This window comes from Moschus berezovskii, chromosome 10 (assembly GCF_049115385.1).
Source record: "Moschus berezovskii isolate FMDL1 chromosome 10, NW_MosBer_1.0, whole genome shotgun sequence".
In the NCBI taxonomy this organism is placed as follows: domain Eukaryota; kingdom Metazoa; phylum Chordata; class Mammalia; order Artiodactyla; family Moschidae; genus Moschus; species Moschus berezovskii.
Genome location: NC_142469.1, coordinates 44589702 through 44609288, shown reverse-complemented (window position 1 = coordinate 44609288; position 19587 = coordinate 44589702). Strand labels below are relative to the sequence as shown.

The 19587-nt window shown below is 35.5% G+C and overlaps 1 protein-coding gene across 4 annotated transcripts in view; it reads right to left on the bottom strand.

Annotated features, from left to right (window-relative positions):
* Positions 1-19587, bottom strand: part of REV3L (REV3 like, DNA directed polymerase zeta catalytic subunit) — a 183808-nt gene that overhangs the window by 87183 nt on the left and 77038 nt on the right. For all 4 annotated transcript variants that reach the window (XR_016038406.1, XM_088840621.1, XM_088840622.1 and 1 more), the window contains 5 exons: positions 16001-16100; positions 9493-9587; positions 8821-8925; positions 7754-7838; positions 7518-7666 (listed from right to left, as the gene is read on the bottom strand). Coding sequence is in view for 3 of the 4 variants with exons in the window: in XM_088840621.1 (XP_088696747.1) it covers positions 7518-7666; positions 7754-7838; positions 8821-8925; positions 9493-9587; positions 16001-16100 (534 nt within the window). In the remaining variant the exon portion in view is untranslated. The remainder of the gene's footprint in view (positions 1-7517; positions 7667-7753; positions 7839-8820; positions 8926-9492; positions 9588-16000; positions 16101-19587) is intronic.

Genomic DNA, 19587 nt, shown 5'->3' with positions numbered 1-19587 from the left:
AAACAACCCTGAAACTGTGATCACTAAATGTTTACAATCTCTTCACTAAATCAACTACCTAGTTTGTACAGTTATATTACCCTGATAAAGTCACTGTACATTAAAATCTGTAAAACAAGTTCTTAGAGGGAAGTTCATAGCGATATAGGCCTTCTTTAAGGAAAAAGTTGAAATAAGCAATCTAATCCACCACCTAAAAGAACTGGAAAAAGAAGAACAAACAAAACCTAAAGTCAGCAGAAGTAAGGAGGTAATAAAGATTAGGGAGGGAATAAATAAAGAGAGATTCAAAAAACTAGAAAAAAAAAAATCAATGAAACTAACAGCTGGTTCTTTGAAAGGGTAACCCAAATCGACAGACCTCTGGCCAGGCTCACCAAGAAAAAAAGAGAGAAGATCCAAATAAAATAAGAAATTGAAGAGGAGAAATCACAACTGTTACCACAGAAATACAAAAAACTGTAAGACTACCACGAACAATGAGACAACCTAGAAGAAATGGTTAACTTTGTAGAAACATACAGCTCTCCAAAACTGAATCTAGAAGAAATAGATATTGAACCTTCAGACCAACCAATCACTAGAAATGAAACAGAATCTGTAATTAAAAAAAAACAACAAACTCCTTACAAACAAAAGTCCAGAACAAGATGGTTTCACAGGCAAATTCTACCAACCATACAAAGAAGAACTTATACTAATTTTTCTCAAACTCTTCCAGAAGACTGAAGAGGAAAGAACACTTCCAAAGACAGGCTATGAAGCCACCACTACCCTGATACCAAAACCAGATAAAGACACTATCAAAAAAACAAAAATTATGGGCAGTATCTTTGATGAATATAGATATAAAAATTTTCAACAAAATATTAGAAAACTGAATCCAACAACATATAAAAAAGATGATATACCATGAACAATTAAGATGCATCCCAGGGTCAAAAGGGTGGTTCAACATACATAAATCAATTGATGTGATCTACCACATCAAAACAGAAGAAAAGATAATAACCATATAATCGTCTCAATAGATACAGAAAAAAGTATCTGATAAAATTCAACATCCTTTCATGATTAAAACCCTTACAAAAATGAGTATAGAGGAAACATATCTTAACATACTAAAAGCTATCTATGACACATACACAGCCAATATAATACTCAATGGTGAAAAGTTGAAAGCCTTCCACCTAAAATTTGGAACAAGACAAGGATGCCGACCCTCACTTCCCTTCAACACAGTATTGGAAGTTCTAGCGACACCAATCAGACAAGAAAAAGAAAAGGTATTCAAATTGGTAGGAAGAGGTAAAACTGTCATTATATGTAGATAGTATCACATGATATATAGAAAACCCTAGACTCTACACTCGGAGAAGGCAATGGCAAGCCACTCCATTACTCTTGCCTGGAAAATCCCATGGATGGAGGGGCCTGGTAGGCTGCAGTCCGTGGGGTCGCTAAGGGTCGGACACCACTGAGCGACTTCTCTTTCACTTTTCACTTTCACACACTGGAGAAGGAAATGGCAACCCACTCCAGTGTTCTTGCCTGGAGAATCCCAGGGACGGGGGAGCCTGGTGGGCTTCCGTCATGGGGTCACACAGAGTTGGACACGACTGAAGTGACTTAGCAGCAGACTCTACACACAAACTACAAGAACTGATAAACAAATACAGCAAGGTAGGAGGATACAAGATTAACACACAGAAACTGCTTGCATTTCTTTACACTAACAATAAAATATCAGAAAGGGAACGTAAACAAATGTCCCTTTTAAAATCACATTAAAAAGTAAAATACTTAGGAATAAACCTCACCAAGGAGGTGAAAAATTTATATGCTGAAAACTATAAAACATTAATAAAGGAAGCTGAAGATAACTTAAAGAAATGGGAAGATATTCCATGCTCTTGGATTACAAAAATTAAATCTGTTAAAATGGCCATGCTGCCCAAAACAATCAATATATTTAAGGCAATACCTGTCAAAATACCCATGACTTTTTCTCAGAACTAGAATAAGCCTAAAATTTATACTTTGGATATAGATTCTGGATCTCCTAAAAGATCCAGAATTGCTGAAGCAATCCTGAAGAAAAAAAAACAAAGCAGGAGGTATAACTCACCCAGACTTCAGACAATATTACAAAACTACAGTACTCAAAACAGCATGATATTGGCACAAGAACAGACATATGTATTAATGAAATAGAATTCAGAGCTCAGAAATAAACCCACACATGTTTCCCCACCTGGACCACTCTGTTCCCCATGCGGATTCTATTTTTCTGCTTCTGATATTCAGACTTGAAAATCAATGTTTTCAACAGTTTTTAAAGGAAAAGTTAAAAGCTCCAGGAATAAATGTTTTTAAAACATCCCAGGACATAGCTAGAGTGTTTAATCAAGATGAAAGAACAAAGAAGAAAACTATAAAAAAACAGGTCATCCCAAAGCAGAAAACAAACAAACCCAAAACTGAGATCAGTGAAAACAAAGCAGGTTTTAAAACTAATTACAAAATAGATAAGACTGGCAAGAATGATCACAACAAAAGAGAGAAAGAGTAAATAAATTACTTTGAAATAAAAGTGGAAGTGTCAAAGGTAAAAGAGATATATTAAAGGAACACTATGAGCAACTTTATACTAAAAATATGGAAAACTCAGATTAGATGGGTAGTTTCTTAGGAAAAATATGATATAAACTCTGATTCAAACTGAAATAAAAAACCTGAATAAACCTGTAACAATTAAGGAAGATAAATTAATAGTTTAAAATCCACATCCTTTATTTCCCCCATGGACTCTAGGCTGCTCTGTCCATGGAATTCTCCAGGCAAGAATACAGGAGTGCAGCCATTCCCTCTCCAGGGGATCTTCCTGACCCAGGGATCAAACCTGGGTCTGATGCTTTGCAGGCAGATTCTTTACCATCTGAGCCACAAGGGAAGCCCTTACTACCCTCACCCTCACATAAAAATCAAGCCACAAAAAGACCTGTGTAAGTCTGAATGGTTTTACAGATGAGATGTATCAAATCTCTAAAAATAGACTATATCAATCCAATAAAAATTCTTGAAAGGAGAGGTGAAAACAGGAAAAGCTCTATAATGCATTTAATGGGGTTAAAGTATGAATGCTTCTCAATTCCTGGAAGAAAAAAAATAAAACCCTAAACAAAATTATTAGCCAAGTAAATACAGCAATGCTTAAAAAAAAACACATTATCACAAACAAGGATTTGTTTCAGGAGTGCAAGGACAGTTTAACATTAGACATATTATTAATGTAACTACCATATTAACAGAGTAAAAGAGAAAAAACTGATTATGTCAATAAATTCAGAAAGAAAAATTTGGTAAAACTTAATATCCATTCTTGCTTTTAAAAATTCAAATTGTCCTTCAGTTCAGTTCAGTTCAGTTGCTCAGTTGTGTCCGACCCTTTGTGACCCCATGAATCACAGCACACCAGGCCTCCCTGTCAGGCCTCCCGGAGTTCACTCAAACTCACGTCCATCGAGTCGGTGATGCCATCCAGCCATCTCATTCTCTGTCATCCCCTTCTCCTCCCACCCCCAATCCTTCCCAGCATCAGAGTCTTCCAGTGAGTCAACTCTTCGCATGAGGTGGCCAAAGTATTGGAGCTTCAGCTTTAGCATCAGTCCTTCCAATGAACACCCAGGACTGATCTCCTTTAGAATGGACTGGCTGGATCTCCTTGCAGTCCAAGGGACTCTCAAGAGTCTTCTCCAGCACCACAGTTCAAAAGCATCAATTCTTCAGCGATCAGCTTTCTTCACAGTCCAACTCTCACATCCATACATGACCACGGGAAAAACCATAGCCTTGACTAGACGGACCTTGGTTGGCAAAGTAAGGTCTCTGCTTTTTAATATACTATCTAGGTGGGTCATAGCAATCAAGCAATAGAAGATTTAATTGGTATTTAATAAACTAAAATTTATCTACCAATATCCTGTAGTAAATTTCATAATTAATGATGAAATACAAAAACATTCCCTTTAAAGCCAGGAAGAAACGCTTTTATGATTTCTACTTAACATTATTGTAGAGTTCTTAAGCAGTGCATTGAAACATTAAAAAAGTATAAGAATGGGAAGGGAAGTAATAATTATTTTCTGATAATGACTCTACACAGAAAATCCAATGAAACATATAAATTATCAACACTAATAAAAGTTGTTGGATAGAAGACTGACACACAAGGTCAGTGAAGGTCCTAACATCAGCAATTAGAAGATGTAATTTTTGAAAGATAAATTTACAACAGCAACAATTATGAGGCACCTGGCACATGTCTAACAAAAGATATTAAATACTTTTACAAAAAAACCCACAAAGCTTTACTGAAAGACAAGGAAGAAGACCAAATAAACTGAGAAATATACCATGCTCATAAATGAGATAATTTGGTATATAGAAAGATTTAAAATATTTCTAAATCGGTCTATAAATTCAATAATTTTCCAATAAAATCTCAACAAAGTTCTTTTCAGAAACAAGACAATCTGATCTTATAATTAACATGGAAGAGCTTTTTAAAAGATCCAAGAGTCATTAAGACAATTTTGAAGCTGTTCAGAGATCTGCCCCTGATATATATCCACACTCACAAAGCAACAGTAATTACAACAGTATGATATTAACATGGGAGAACACAATTGAGGTTGGGGAATTCAGTGAAAACAAATTTTTTCAATAAATGTGTTGGAACAACTAGCTCTTTATACCTAGAAAAAACAGATACAGTAAGATCCTTACTATGTACACAAGTAACATATAGGATGAACGGAAGACCCACATGTGGAAAACCAACTGTAAGCAAACATAAACCTTAAGGAGGAAAAACCTCATTACAGCAGGATAGGAAATGACTTGTAAATCAGGTACAAAAATCAAACAGTAAAGGAAAAAAATTGCTAAATATAATGCTAAAAAGACATATAAAACACTCTTTTAAAAAGGGAAGAAAATGGGAAAAAAGACTAAAAATAAAGTTCAAGTCTAGATAAGGAGAAAATATCTACAATAAAGAAAACTAACAAGGGCTTGATATCTAGAAAATACAAGGAATTTCTACACATTAGTAAGAAAACAAGTGATGCAATAGAAAATGAGCAAAGAACATGAATAAGCAATTCTCAGATAGAAAGACCCAAATACTTATAAATATCAGTAATCAGGAAATGCAGATTAAACTATTCAGATTCTGAAGAATGAGAATGGCAAAAAATTTTTGCATCTCACACTATCAAATATTGTTGAGCATGTAGGGAAGTAAAAGCTCTAACATTCTGTGGGAATATAAACTTAGGCATAATCATTTCATAGAACAATTTTTTAATAAAATGTGATAGTTTTATTGTTAACATACCTCAAAATCTGAGCACTAAAATTGAACTTATAAGGAAAATTAAATGGTAAGACAAAATTTACGCAACTTTGTAACGAGAATACTAACAAAATCAATAATTGGTACCAGAGGAAATAAACTGCTCAGTCAGGCAGGCAGCTCAGTGTGGCTGGAAATTGTTATAGTAGATACTAAAAATGCACAGGCAATAGTAGTATGGAAATTCTGGGTACATTTTGATTAGGATGGCGCTAGGAGAAGGCAATGGCAAGCCACTCCAGTACTCTTGCCTAGAAAATCCCATGGATGGAGGAGCCTGGTAGGCTGCAGTCCATGGGGTCGCTAAGGGTTGGACACGACTGAGCGACTTCACTTTCACTTTTCACTTTCATGCATTGGAGAAGGAAATGGCAACCCTCTCCAGTGTTCTTGCCTGGAGAATCCCAGGGATGGGGGAGCCTGGTGGACTTCCGTCTATGGGGTCACACAGAGTCGGACACGACTGAAGTGACTTAGCAGCAGCAGATGCTAAGACAAAGCAAATCAAAGTAGAGCTCTGATCCAAAAGGCTGCCATTACAGTACTTGGGAGAGGGTGTAACTTGCTCTGAGTCAGAGGGCACAATGCTAGGATGCAACTCTTAGGGAAGGAGGAAGCCCTACGTGGATGTATGTGCTCATTTCTAGCTGCTGTTTAATACAGTCAAGCGTGCCTCTGCTGCCCATGCAGCAGTGAAAAGAGGGCTTTTGCTTTCGTACTGAAGGTTGGTAATTCTACTCCTGCTATTCTGACTCCCCTGCCTAGAAAAATTGTATGCATAAAAAGCATAACTTCTGAGTAAAACTTTCATTACACTCTTGACTACCAACCATGTAAAAGCTAACTGCATTGCAGAAACCCTGAAAGAACAGATGCTATCTAAGGTCGAGTTTAATAACACATACACCCTAAGACTTGGCAAATTATACTTTTATATGTTTTCTGTAGAGAAACTCCTGCACGTGGCCACAAGGTGACAGATGTGACACTGCTAACCACAGTGCAAAAGTGAAAACCATCTAAGAGTTGTAGAGAATCAGATAAACTTGTTTAGTCTTACAAAAGAATGCTCATCAGCAGCAAAAATGAGTGACCTACAAACATGTAAGAACAAGAATAGATTTCAAAGTTATTGCTGCTGACACAAAAGATACTCAACATCATTATTAATGAAGGAAATGATAATTAAACCATAATGAGATGCCATTTCACACATACTAGGATGGTTATATAAAAAAAGACAGATAATAACAAGTGTTAGTGAGAATGTAAGGTCTCTGGAATCCTCATATACTGCTGATGGGAATGTAAAAGTGCAGTCACCTAGGAAAACAGTTTGGCCGTTAAACACAAATTTATCAAATGACCCAGCAATTCTTTTCCTTGGTATCCACTCAAGAAAAATGAAAATATATATCCACACAAATGTTCAGAACAGCATTATTCTTTAGGGTCCAAAAAGTGAAAAGAACTCAAATATTCATCAACTGATGAATGAATCAATAAAATATATCACTATAAGGCAACACTATTAGATGATTAAATGGAATGAAATACTGATAGAGATCTACAGTATGGAAAAAACTAAAAATGTTATGCTAAGTAAAAAAGTACAAAAGATCACATATTTTACATGATTTACCCAAAATTGAATTATGGAGATGTTAGTACAACTCTGTAAATTTATCATAAATCATTGGATTATACACTTGAAATGAGTGAACTTTATGTCATATAAATTATACCTCAATTGTTAAAAAATATAATGCTGAATGAAAAATGTAAGTTGCTTAATCTAAGTAGGACACTATTTATGTAAAATTTAAAAACCTAAAATAATAGTATTTGTTGTGGACATACCTATGTAAGAACATATAAAACCATATATGATTTAACAATCTGTAGCAACTTGAGAATGATGCTTACCTCTAGAGATTAAGAAAAGGTAAAGGAATAAGAGAGAGGTTTTTGCTACATCAATAATATTTAGGTCTTAGGAAAAAAAAACGAGTTAACTCAACTAAATACTAATATCTCAGTACTAGATACACAGGATGTCTATAACGGTATTTTCTGTATGTTTGCAGGAAAACCTTACCTTTGCTCAACTCTGCATCTTTGTGGACTTCTATCATATTAGCTGGTGTACATGGAAGAATTTCAGGAGACAGAACCTCAGAGTGCAATGTTAATTCAGCAGAGAACTCCTGGGATCCATCGCTGTAGTCCACAGATCCTGATAACGTTCTGCTTAATTAAAACATATCCTTTATAACAAACTACATAACAAAGCAATAAAATTAGTTCTGAGATTTATAATAAATAACCACTTACACAGAGAAATTGTTCTCTTTGAGAATTTCCTGAAGTCTCTTCTGAAATTTTTTTTCACTTTCTGTTGCTGGCACAAACCTGCGATCTTTGAATTTTAAAAGTTCATTAAAAAATGTAGACAGCAAATGAATGAAATAGTTTCCTTTTTCCTAGAGTACCTTTTAAAATGGTAGCAATTTCCTATATTTGACACATATAACACCACCTAAAAACAGTCCTATTATAAATCAAACAAAAAAGAAATGGTTGTTACTGAAGCTATAAAAGTAAGAACTTAAAGTCATTTCAAGATTAAGTTCTATAAATTAAATAGAAAACAAAAACATTATTTTCTATCTAAAAATGTTATCATACACCATGAACCCAGAAATTTTCCCTTTATAAAATATTTCTATTTTAAAAGGCATAAAAGGTATTCATAATTTATCAAAGGATTTGTGTCCATGAGATTATAACACAAATTTTAATTGGACTTCAGTGTAGGCTTACTACTGTATTTCAAATACATTTGCCTTTTAAACTGTCTTCTAGTCTTTTACCTTTATTTAATAATTTGTTGTATCCATGGCATTTTAAAAATTTCTTCCAATTCTTTTTGAATGTACAAAAGTTTAGTAACAAATCAAATGAGTATTTTCTTCAGAGGTACAAGTTAATCAAAGTCAGAATTTATAACAAACCCAGAGAAATAATTTGGGGACAGAATTTCATGGGTTACATTTTCAAAGTTTAATGAACTAAACAGTGTTTCTAAGTTGGGATTTATGCTCTTCTGTAAGTATTTTAGAGCTCATTTGGAAATGCCAAGGTTAAAACATACTAGAGAAAGAAAAAGGAGAAAAGAGTAGAATGAAAACCAAGGCCAATGAAGATGTCAATTTCTTATAGGAGACAATAAGTGACACTTTGGATGTGAAGAATAATGAGAATAGGAAGAAAAATATGTAGAAAATTTAAATGTAGTTTGAAAAGCAAAATCTAATGTCAAGGTAAAAATTCAATGGTTTGCACTTTTGCATTAAAATATCCAGGTAAAAAATATCATCAGAGTATTATTAGGCTTGTACCTTGTGATTCAGGTTGACTAATTTGAGAAGTTTCATTTCTATTTCTTCGCCGTTGCTTTTCATCTTCCCATATGGCCTGTAGACCAGGGTTTCCACCAATTTGAGCTGTAATCACAATAATACTTCAATACGACAAGGGTCAAAGTGAAAAATACTTGCTTAAAAAAAAAAAAGAAAACCATACATTAAAAAAAAAATGTTGCCCTTAAGAAAAACAATTACCTATTCTGTGTAATAAAACAAATTATCCCAACCTACATTTACTATATTACTCCCTTTTTAGTTTTCTTACTAGTTCCCTAAAACCCCAGCAAGTGAATAAGATTCAAACATCTGATGATAGTCAACAGACCCAAAAGTCCCCTCCCTGGTACATAATCTGAAAATAAGAAAATTAGAAGGCAGAGCATAGTAAATTCTTTTATAATGGATAATTTATTTATGTAGTGTCACACTTACTTCAGGTTTATGTCTATACAAACAAACTCATATGAATGAAGCATAAATGAAAAAATGGCTATCTCATAGGGGTACAGAAAAAAAATCTTCATAATATTTTACATCTTCCTTTAATTTCACTTCCCTAGTGATGTTTTCTTTTATACTTTTTCCATTCTTTGGTCATGGATTTTTAAACATAAAAATATACATTAAGAATAACTATGTATATACCTTCAATGTCCAACCGATTTAAGATATCAGCAGCTACAGCATCCACTTCTAATTCACAAGTACTCTGTGGTTCAACACCTTCCAGTATTAAAGAGCTGTATTAAAGAAGTATCAAAAGACACAATAATTACATGAGAAAATTTTCTTAAGATTTTTCTTAAATGATTTTTCATGTTTAAGGGGTAACCAGAAAGCCAGTGATATTTATCAATTGATAACTCTACAGAGATCTTTTTGGGATCATTTTACATACTTTGGTTCATTATATTTTATATAAAAGGAATGTACAGTACTTTCCTGGTAGCTCAGTGGTAAAGAATCTGCCTGCCAATGCAGGAGACACAAGTTCAATCCCTGCTCGGGAAGATCCCACATGCTGTGGGGCAACTAAGCCTGTGCACCACAACTACTGAGCCTGTGCTCTAGAGCCCAGGAGCCGCAACTGCTGAGCCCACACGCCCTAGAGCCTGTGCTCCTCGACAAGAGAAGCCACTGAAATGAGAAGCTGTAACTAGAGAGCAGCCCCAGCTGTCTGCAACTAGAGATAGCCCAGGAAACAATGACCTGGCACAGCCAAAAATAAACAACACATAAATATATAAAATTATATAAATATATAAAAGGGAATATACAATGTTTCAGCATGTGGGTCACATCCAGAGCCAGCTGGGTTAAGACAATAGAGAGACAAGAGAGGGGACTCATCAAAAACCATACATATATGCAATTACTTTCCCAAAGGCATCTATCTCAGCAATTATTAAAAGATGGCTTTCAAAAATTAAAAAAGATGGTTTTTAAAAATTAGGAGGAAATATATAACAAGAGTTGAGGGGAGATAAACATATTGAAAAGTGGGCAAGTGATATTGCTCTCCCTGCCTTCAACGACTACTACTCAGCTGGGGAATGCTTTAAAACTTTCCATAACGTGACAATTGTGAAAAAACCCAAGTCCAATATTGAGATCATAGCTAGGAAAAGAGGTGATACCACATAAGGGCATGTTTTAAGAGAAACATATTAACAAAGCTCATTCTCCATTGTCCATATCTAAGAAATAAGTTTATTTTTAAAAATTTATTTATTTTTTATTTGAAGGACAATTGCTTCACAGAATTCTGTTGTTTTCTGTCAAACCTTCACATGAATCAGCCATAGGTATAAATTTTGATGGAACATAAGCAATTAATTTGTTAAAACAAATAATTTTTAGAATTTATCTATACACATATATAGATACAGATATACAGACACAACACACATATATCTTTTTACCACTGAGGAGGGGCATGTTTATCAAACTATCACAGTATATCCATCTCTTTAACTTTCAGAAAAAGAAATTCTCAATACAGCTTGTCTAATTTAACAAAATAAGTTATGCCATGAAATAAAGTATCAGATAAAATAGTTTTGGCCAATAGTTTTCTCCTTTATATTAAAATGTTTCACAATTTTGAAAGAATTATATTATAAATTTCAAGGGTGAATTTTCCAGTAGATCATTTGTGACAAAGGGAGGAAATATTTAAAAATGCAATTTCACAGTAGAAACTTACAATTATTTCTTGTCCTTATTAAAAACTACTTCAGACATTCAGAATAGGAGGTGTTACTAGGGAAAGGATGTTGTTGCTGTTTAGTTGCTCAGATCTGTCCAACTCTTTGCGACCCCATGAACTGAAGCAAGCCAGGCTTCCCTACCCTTCACCCTCTCCTGTGAATGAGTTTGCTCAAACTCACTGAGTCGGTGATGCCATCCAACCATCTCGTCCTCTGTCATTCCCTTCTTCTCCTGCCCTCAATTTTTTCCCAGCATCAGGGTCTTTTCCAATGAGTCGGCTCTTACCGTCAGGTGGCGAAAGTACTGGAGCTTCAGCTTTAGCATCAGTCTTTTCAATGAATATTCAGGGTTGATTTTCTTTTAGGATTGACTGGTTTGACCTCCTTGCAGTCCAAGGGACTCTCAAGAATCTTCTCTAGCACCACAATTCGAAGGCATCAATTCTTCAGCACTCAGCCTTTTTTATTGTCCAGCTCTCACATTGATACATGACTAAGCTTCCCTGGTGGCTCAGACGGTGAAGAATCTGCCTGCAATGTGGGAGACCTGGATTCGATTCCTGGGTTGGGAAGAACCTCTGGAGAAGGGCATGGCAACCCACTCCAGTATTCTTGCCTGGAGAACCCCCACATAGGAGTCTGGTGGGCTACAGTCCATGGGGTCACAAAGAGGTGGATATGACTGAGTAACTAAGCATAGCATGTATGGACCTTCACAGGCGAAGTAATGCCTCTGCTTTTTAATACGCTGCCTAGGTTTGTCATTGCTTTTCTTCCAAGGAGCAAGCATCTTTTAATTTCATGGTTGCAGTCTCCGTCCACAGTGATTTTGGAGCCCAAGAAAATAATGTCTGTCACTGTTTCCATTATTTCCCTATCTATTTGCCATGAAGTGATGGGACTGGATGCCATGATCTTTGTTTATAGAATGTTGAGTTTTAGGCCAGCTTTTTCACTCTCCTCTTTCACCTTCATCAAGAGGCTCTTTAATTCTTCTTCGCTTTCTGCCATAAAAGTGGTGTCATCTGCATATCTGAGGTTATTGATATTTCTCCCCACAATCTTGATTCCAGCTTGTGTTTCATCCAGCCCAGCATTTCACATGATGTACTCTGCATATAAGTTAAATAAGCAGGGTGACAATATACAGCCTTGACGTATTCCTTTCCCAACATGGAACTAGTTCACTGTTCATGTCTGATTCTAACTGTTGCTTATTGACCTTCATGAAGTTTTCACAGGAGAAAGCAGGTTAGGTGGTCTGGTATTCCCATCTCTTTCAGAATTTTCCAGTTTGTTGTGATCTACACAGTCAAAGGCTTTAGCGTAGTCAATGAAGCAAAAGTAGATCTTTTCCTGGAATTCTCTAGCTTTTTCTATGATTCAGTGGATGTTGGCAACTTGATCTCTGGTTCCTTTGCCTTTTCTAAATCCAGCTTGAACATCTGGAAGTTCCTGGTTCACATACTGTTGAGACCTAGCTTGAAGGATTATGAGCATTACTTTGCTATCATGTGAATTGAGTGCAACTGTGCAGTAGTTTGAACATTCTTTGGCATTGTCCTTCTTTAGGAATGGAATGAAAACTGACCTTTTCCAAACCTGTGGCCACTGCTGAGTTTTCCAAATTTGCTGGCATAGTGAGTGCAGCATTTTAACAGCATCATCTTTTAGGAAGTTCAGAAATGAAAAAACTGCTTTCAGTAAATAGAAAAACAACCCAGAGGGGTGGGATACGATGGGAGGTGGGCAGGAGGTTGAAGAGGGAGGGGACATATGTTTAACTATGGCTGATTCAGGTTTATATGTGGAAGAGACCAATACAATATTGTAAAGCAATAATTCTCCAATTAGAAATAATTTTTTAAAAATTTAAATAAATTTGAGCCTGCAAATACATGTAGGCCGTTCATTTTAATTATGAAAGGTAGATAAGCAATACAATGGTAATTAGGCAACTGTACCTCTCTGAATATTTCTATTCACAGCTTAACACAATAGACCCACAAATTACAGTCACTGAGGGTACAGCTCAGACATCTGTTAATTTTTTTAAATCTCTTCAGATCATTCTGATGGGCAGCCAGGTTGAGATTACTGCAGTAGATTCGACCTTTGTGAATTCAACACTCTGGCAAATCCATGATATGTAGTAATTTACAATGAGCCAGCAGGGCTTCCTTGGTGGCTCAATGGAAAAGAACCCACCTGCCAATGCAGGAGATGTGGGTTCAACCCCTGGGTCAGGAAGATTCCCTGGAGAAGGAAACGGCAACCCACACCAGTATTCTCATATGGGAAATCCCATGGACACAAGAGCCTCATGGGCTATATAGTCCATAGGGTTGCAAGAGTTGGACACGACTTAGCAACACCACCACCACCACAGCAGGTAAGGTTAGTAGACTTGCAAATGCAGCACTTTCATCTCATTGAGTCTGTTGCTATTTGTTTCAGCCCTTGAAATAATATTGTGAAATTATTCAGATATTATTATTATCAATATTACTATTCAAAATAATATTGTGAAATTGTGGAATTTCAGCCCTTGAAATTCCTTGTGAAGGAATATAAAACATTTTTGGTTAAAAAAAAAAAAAGGTACCCAGAGGAAGGTGCTCACACGGGGGTAAAAATGAAACTAATAAAATTTAAGAGTACTGATTTGGCAAAAAAAGTTTATGTCGTTTTGTTATTTGTATTTGATGAAATGATAGATTTTCATGTTTAATACAAGAAGCCTAAAAGTATGAGACAAAAATGTAGGTTATAGCTAACCTACATTTATTATAAATTCTAGTTCTGAATACCTTGTCTAATTTCACTAGTTTGCCATTTCTTATCTTTGCTCTGTACCATACTGTGCTCAGTCATTTCCAACTCTCTGTGACCCCATGAACTACAGCTCACCAGGTTCCTCTGTCCATTGGATTTTCCAGGCAAGAACTAGAGTGGGTTGTCATTTCCTTCTCCAGGGGATCTTTCTAACCCAGGGATCGAACCTGTGTCTCCTGCAACAGCAGGCAGAGTCTTTACCACTGAGCCACCAGGGAAGCTCACCTATGCTTTTAAAATAATTCAAACTCTTCATTATAATACACAGAGTTTCTTTAAACTAACTCCTAACCAGTGAAGCTCTACTATATAGTCTTATGACCTAAACAGAAAGATGCTTGCTGAAAAAGGCTTCCAACACAAATAAACCTTGATTTGAGTTGATCACACAAAAAACAACTTACTAAATATAGAACTTTGAAAACCAAGGGATCTAGTGAGTAGGTCAAATCTTTGGGTTAAGCTAATTTGTTCCAATTTCAGAGAGATAGAGGAACTATATCACAGGCACAAAAACGAGACAGAAAACAGCTTGTCAGTCACTTTGTTCTGGACAAATTAGAACTTGAATTTGATGCATTAAATAATACTCTCTCTAAAATTAATACCATTTCAACACAATTATAAAAACAATTCTGCTGTATCTGAGGACCCTAGAAGCACATATGTATGTATCCGTGTATGACTTTACCAAAAAGTCCTGACATTTGCTAACTGAATCCGGAGGTAAGGCAAGTCACTGTCCACTTGGAAGTCTTTGAAGTCTCATTTTGGCATAATATTAGTCATAAATCAACATATTTCTATCATTATTTAACGAGAGTCTTAATGTTAGGTCTTAAAAAGCCAAAGCAATTCTATAATATGGAAATTCTGTGAAGAACATATTAGTATCTTAAACTATATAAATTAAGCTCTAAAATATTCTTATGACAGCTTATCTTCAACCGATTAATAAATTCACATTTTATTATGAAAAAATGTCATTTAACTGAATATGTCTACTTTGCATCCTTCATTAAAAAAAAAAAAGCTTAAAACTTATCAGGTGACATATAAGTAGTGAAAAAGAGGACACCACACCACCCCATCAATACCCAAATAATCAACAAAAGAATCAAGAAAGCTTGGACAACAACTTTTTGGTATAAAACAAAAATCCTCTACTTCTATGTAGATTAAGATATTATGATAATTTTGACAGGTACTGACTATATATCTACTTTATAGTAGGGAAATCTAAGCCTTTGGAATATCTTACCTTCTCCAAGAGTCTAATAAATACTAGTCAAAAGAAATCACAAACTGTATTATTCATATACATTACAGTAACCCACTTTTTTTCCTCACAAATATTCAGAAATATTTAGGGGTTATTTTTATTAAAAATATTTTCCATTTAGGATTGATTGGTTTACCTACTGATTTAAATATTTATTTGCTGTACCATGTAACATATGGGATCTTAGTTGCCTGACCAGGAATGGAACCCCTCTGCAGTGGAAGTTTGGAGTCTTAATCACTGGACAACCAGGGAAGTCCTGCTGTTTAGGTTTTAAATTGCTTTTATATTATATGATTTTTACTTGACAAGTTGTGTATGTATGTGCTTAGTCACTCAGTCATCTCTGACTTTTTGCAACCCCATGGACTGCAGCCCGCCAGGCTCCACTGTCCACGGGATTCTCCACACAAGAATACTGCAGTGCTTAGCCATTCCTTTCTCCAGGGGATCTACCTGACCCAGGGATCGAACCCAGGTCTCCTGCATTGCAGGTGGATTCTCTACTCTCTGAGCCACCAGGGAAGCCCACTTGACAAGTTGTAGGACGTCGATTTAGAATGTACAAACAAGACATATGTTGGAGAGAAGTATAAAAACTTACATCCAGATTCCTTTTATTAATTAGATAATAACTAGGTATATATTCAACCTATTTTCACAGTTTATTTTTGAAATCTATGATCCATGTAACATACTAATGTTGAGATTTGCTTTTTTGATAAACTTACAAAGAAACAATTATTAAATTATGCTAACCACTGATTTCTGAATAGAGTAGGACATATGTAAATAAGTTTTCTTTTCCTTTACAACATTAACTAACCTTGGTATTTCGCCTTCTTCCCACAGAAATAAAGTACCAGTAAGGGAATTTTTTCCTGGTAGCCGATCCTTGCAAGACCCAGTCGGACGCAATGGATCATCTAGAAATAAAAAGGCAAAAAGGTTAAGTTCCACTTTTAATTTACATATAATTACTCTTTAGGTAAATTAGTATACAACCCACATGACTAGTTCCTAAAACTGTATCCTAAAAATTCATAAACATACTGGAATGCATTTGCACAGTGGAGAGTAAGGTTTCCAAATGGAGAGGGGAGAAAAGTATCTGCAATATACGGATATGATAGACAAATGGCCACAATACTTTCATACTAGAATAAAAGTATGATACAATTAAACACACTATAGCAATAGATGTGCTTAAAATTTCATTTAAAAAAAAACTAAGAATTTTTGTAAACTTTAATCTAAATTCCTAGGGTATTCTCGATGAGCCTCAACTAAAATTCTAGTGGAAACCAGATTCCAGATAAAATTCAAAACATACTAATCCTTGAATAAAAAGAAAACACATAATGCATTCCAAAAGTAATGGCAATAACAGCGAGTGGAAAGCTGGGGCAAATGCAAATACAATTTGACCAGTAGTTGGAGAGAACTACACTTTTGCTTAGTTATCCCAGATGAATAAACAGAGTCCAGGGGCCATGCTTTGGAAATGGTCTCTAAATGTTAGCAATCTTTTTGTGATCTCTTATGAGGAATTTAAATTTTCAGATAAACAAAGCTTGAATGAGTACCAAAGAAGGAATCCCAACATAAAGTATTTTTTTAACTTCTCATTTTATATTGGAGGATATATGATTAACAATAATGTGTAAGAAAAAACACTAAATTTGCAATCCTCTTCAACAATTTAATACTTATTTGGTGAGCTTGATCACAAAATTATGTAATTAATTAGACTCACCATCTTTACTGCTTTAACAAAACAGGTATCAAACCATGTAAGTGGTTCTGTCTACCTTCAGAAGTTTTTGAAGGCTTTGGTGTTATGGGACAAGAGTATTTATATGAAATACTTTGTAAGTTGTAAATTACAAAATAATTATTTTCTAATACATTTATAAGAATAAATAATCTACATGTTTACTAACTACCAAGTTACCTATTATAGTATTAAAAGTCACACTTTATCTCCACTTTTTGTATTATTTTATTTTATAAATAAATTTGTCATTCTTTTCAACTCTGGATGTTAAAAATGTAATATAAAGTCACTATGGAGAATAGTAAAAAAAAAAATGCCTCTGATCTAAAAAATATTTACTCTAAGTACTTCTATATACTACTTCCTTCACCTTAATAATATTTCCATTTCATTTGACAACTGAGTATATAACTGAATACTAAGACAAAATGGTATATGCATCAGTTCAGTTCAGTTCATTTCAGTCGCACAGTCGTGTCCGACTCTCCGCGACCCCATGAATCACAGCACGCCAGGCCTCCCTGTCCATCACCAACTCCCGGAGCACACCCAAACCCATGTCCACAGAATCGGTGATGCCATCCAGCCATCTCATTCTCCGCCGTCCCCTTCTTCTCCCGCCCCCAACCTTTCCCAGCATCAGAGTCTTTTCCAGTGAGTCAACTCGTCGCATGAGGTGGCCAAAGTATTGGAGTTTCAGCTTTAGCATCAGTCCCTCCAATGAACATCCAGGATTGATCTCCTTTAGAATGGACTGGTTGGATCTCCTTGCAGTATAAAATATTAAAATTTCTATATATTTTTCACTTATAAATTTACTTTCAAAAGACTACATTATAGACTACATTATCTTGTTTTACACGATTAAAATATTAAGTTATGCATATATAACATATTTATATGTTATATAACAGAAGTTTACTGTCCATTTAATTATATATCTGAGATAACATGATAAAATGCAATACAAAAAATAATTCACCTATTCTTTCCATTTCAGTATAATCTTTAAATCTATTTTTTTAACAAAACAAAAACCTGAAGGTTTATTAATAATGATAAAACACAAATTTTATTTCATCATACTGGAAATTTCTCTTTTAATTTTCCCCAAAGAAATTTCATAAATTTCTGCCTTCCAGTCGTACCTTCCAATACTCATCTAACTTTTGTAACTAAAATAAACGGCTTACATATATTTGCTAATTAAGACTCTTCTCATGCTTTTTCACCTATTGGAAACAAACTTTTGTAAAAAGGACATCCTTTTCCTATAAATACCTCCTGCACATTCTCTGGATGTGAGAGTTCGACTGTGAAGAAGGCTGATCGCCGAAGAATTGATGCTTTTGAACTGTGGTGTTGGAGAAGACTCTTGAGAGTCCCTTGGACTGCAAGGAGATCCAACCAGTCCATCCTAAAGGAAATCAGTCCTGAATATTCATTGGAAGGACTGATGCTGAAGCTGAAACTGCAATACTTTGGTCACCTCATGCGACGAGTTGACTCACTGGAAAAGACTCTGATGCTGGGAAAGGTTGGGGGCGGGAGGAGACGGGGACAACCGAGAATGAGATGGCTGGATGGCATCACCAACTCTGTGGACATGAGTTTGAGTGAACTCCGGGAGTTGGTGATGGACAGGGAGGCCTGGCGTGCTGTGATTCATGGGGTCGCGGAGAGTCGGACACGACTGAGCGACTGAACGGAACTGAACTGAACTGCACTTTCTCTAAAACATTTTCCATTCCTCAATCCTTCTTGTACTCCCAGCTATATTTGACACTGATAACCAACCTGTTGTTCCCCCAATAACCTTTTTACTTTGGAAGAATTTTAGACACAGAAACATTACAAGGATAGTACGGTTTCTGAATACTGCTTATCACATCCTTCCCACTGTTAACATTTTACATTTCCACAGTACATCTATCAAAGAAACTGACCCAGGGACATTCCTATTAACTACCATGCACTTTACTTATACTTCACCAGTTTACCCACTACTGTCCATTTTCTGTTTCAGGGATCTAAAGTAAGACACTTCACTGTAGTTAGTTATCATGTGTTCCGAGTCTCCTCTGCTCTATTTCTCAGTCTTTCCTCATTTTCATGACCTCAACAGTCATGATTACTGCTTAGCTAACCTACAGAATGTCCTCCAATCCAGGTTTGTCGATGTTTTTCTTATGACTAGATTGTCATTATGAGTTTTCGTGAAGAATGCCACAATGAGGTTTTTTTTATGAAGAATACCATGATGATCACATCATAAGAGAGGGGACATGATATTCAAATAATATTATATCCAATGACAGGGACGGTTGACCATCAATGCTTGGTATGGATTTGATGACTGTAGAAAATCATACCACCATGCAAGTAACATGCAGAATAATTCATCTGAAAAGTTCCCCTATATATTTGTTTTGTAATCAATATTCTACTCTTCTCCAATTCCTGGAAACCACTAATATATTTTCCATTTCTATAGTTTCACCTTTACCAGAACGTTATATGAATAAAACCATACAATTTGTATATGTCCCTGGTTGCTAAGATGGTAAAAGCTGTCTGCAATGGAGGAGACCCAGGTTCGATCCCTGGGTTGGGAAGATTCCCTGGAGAAGGAAATG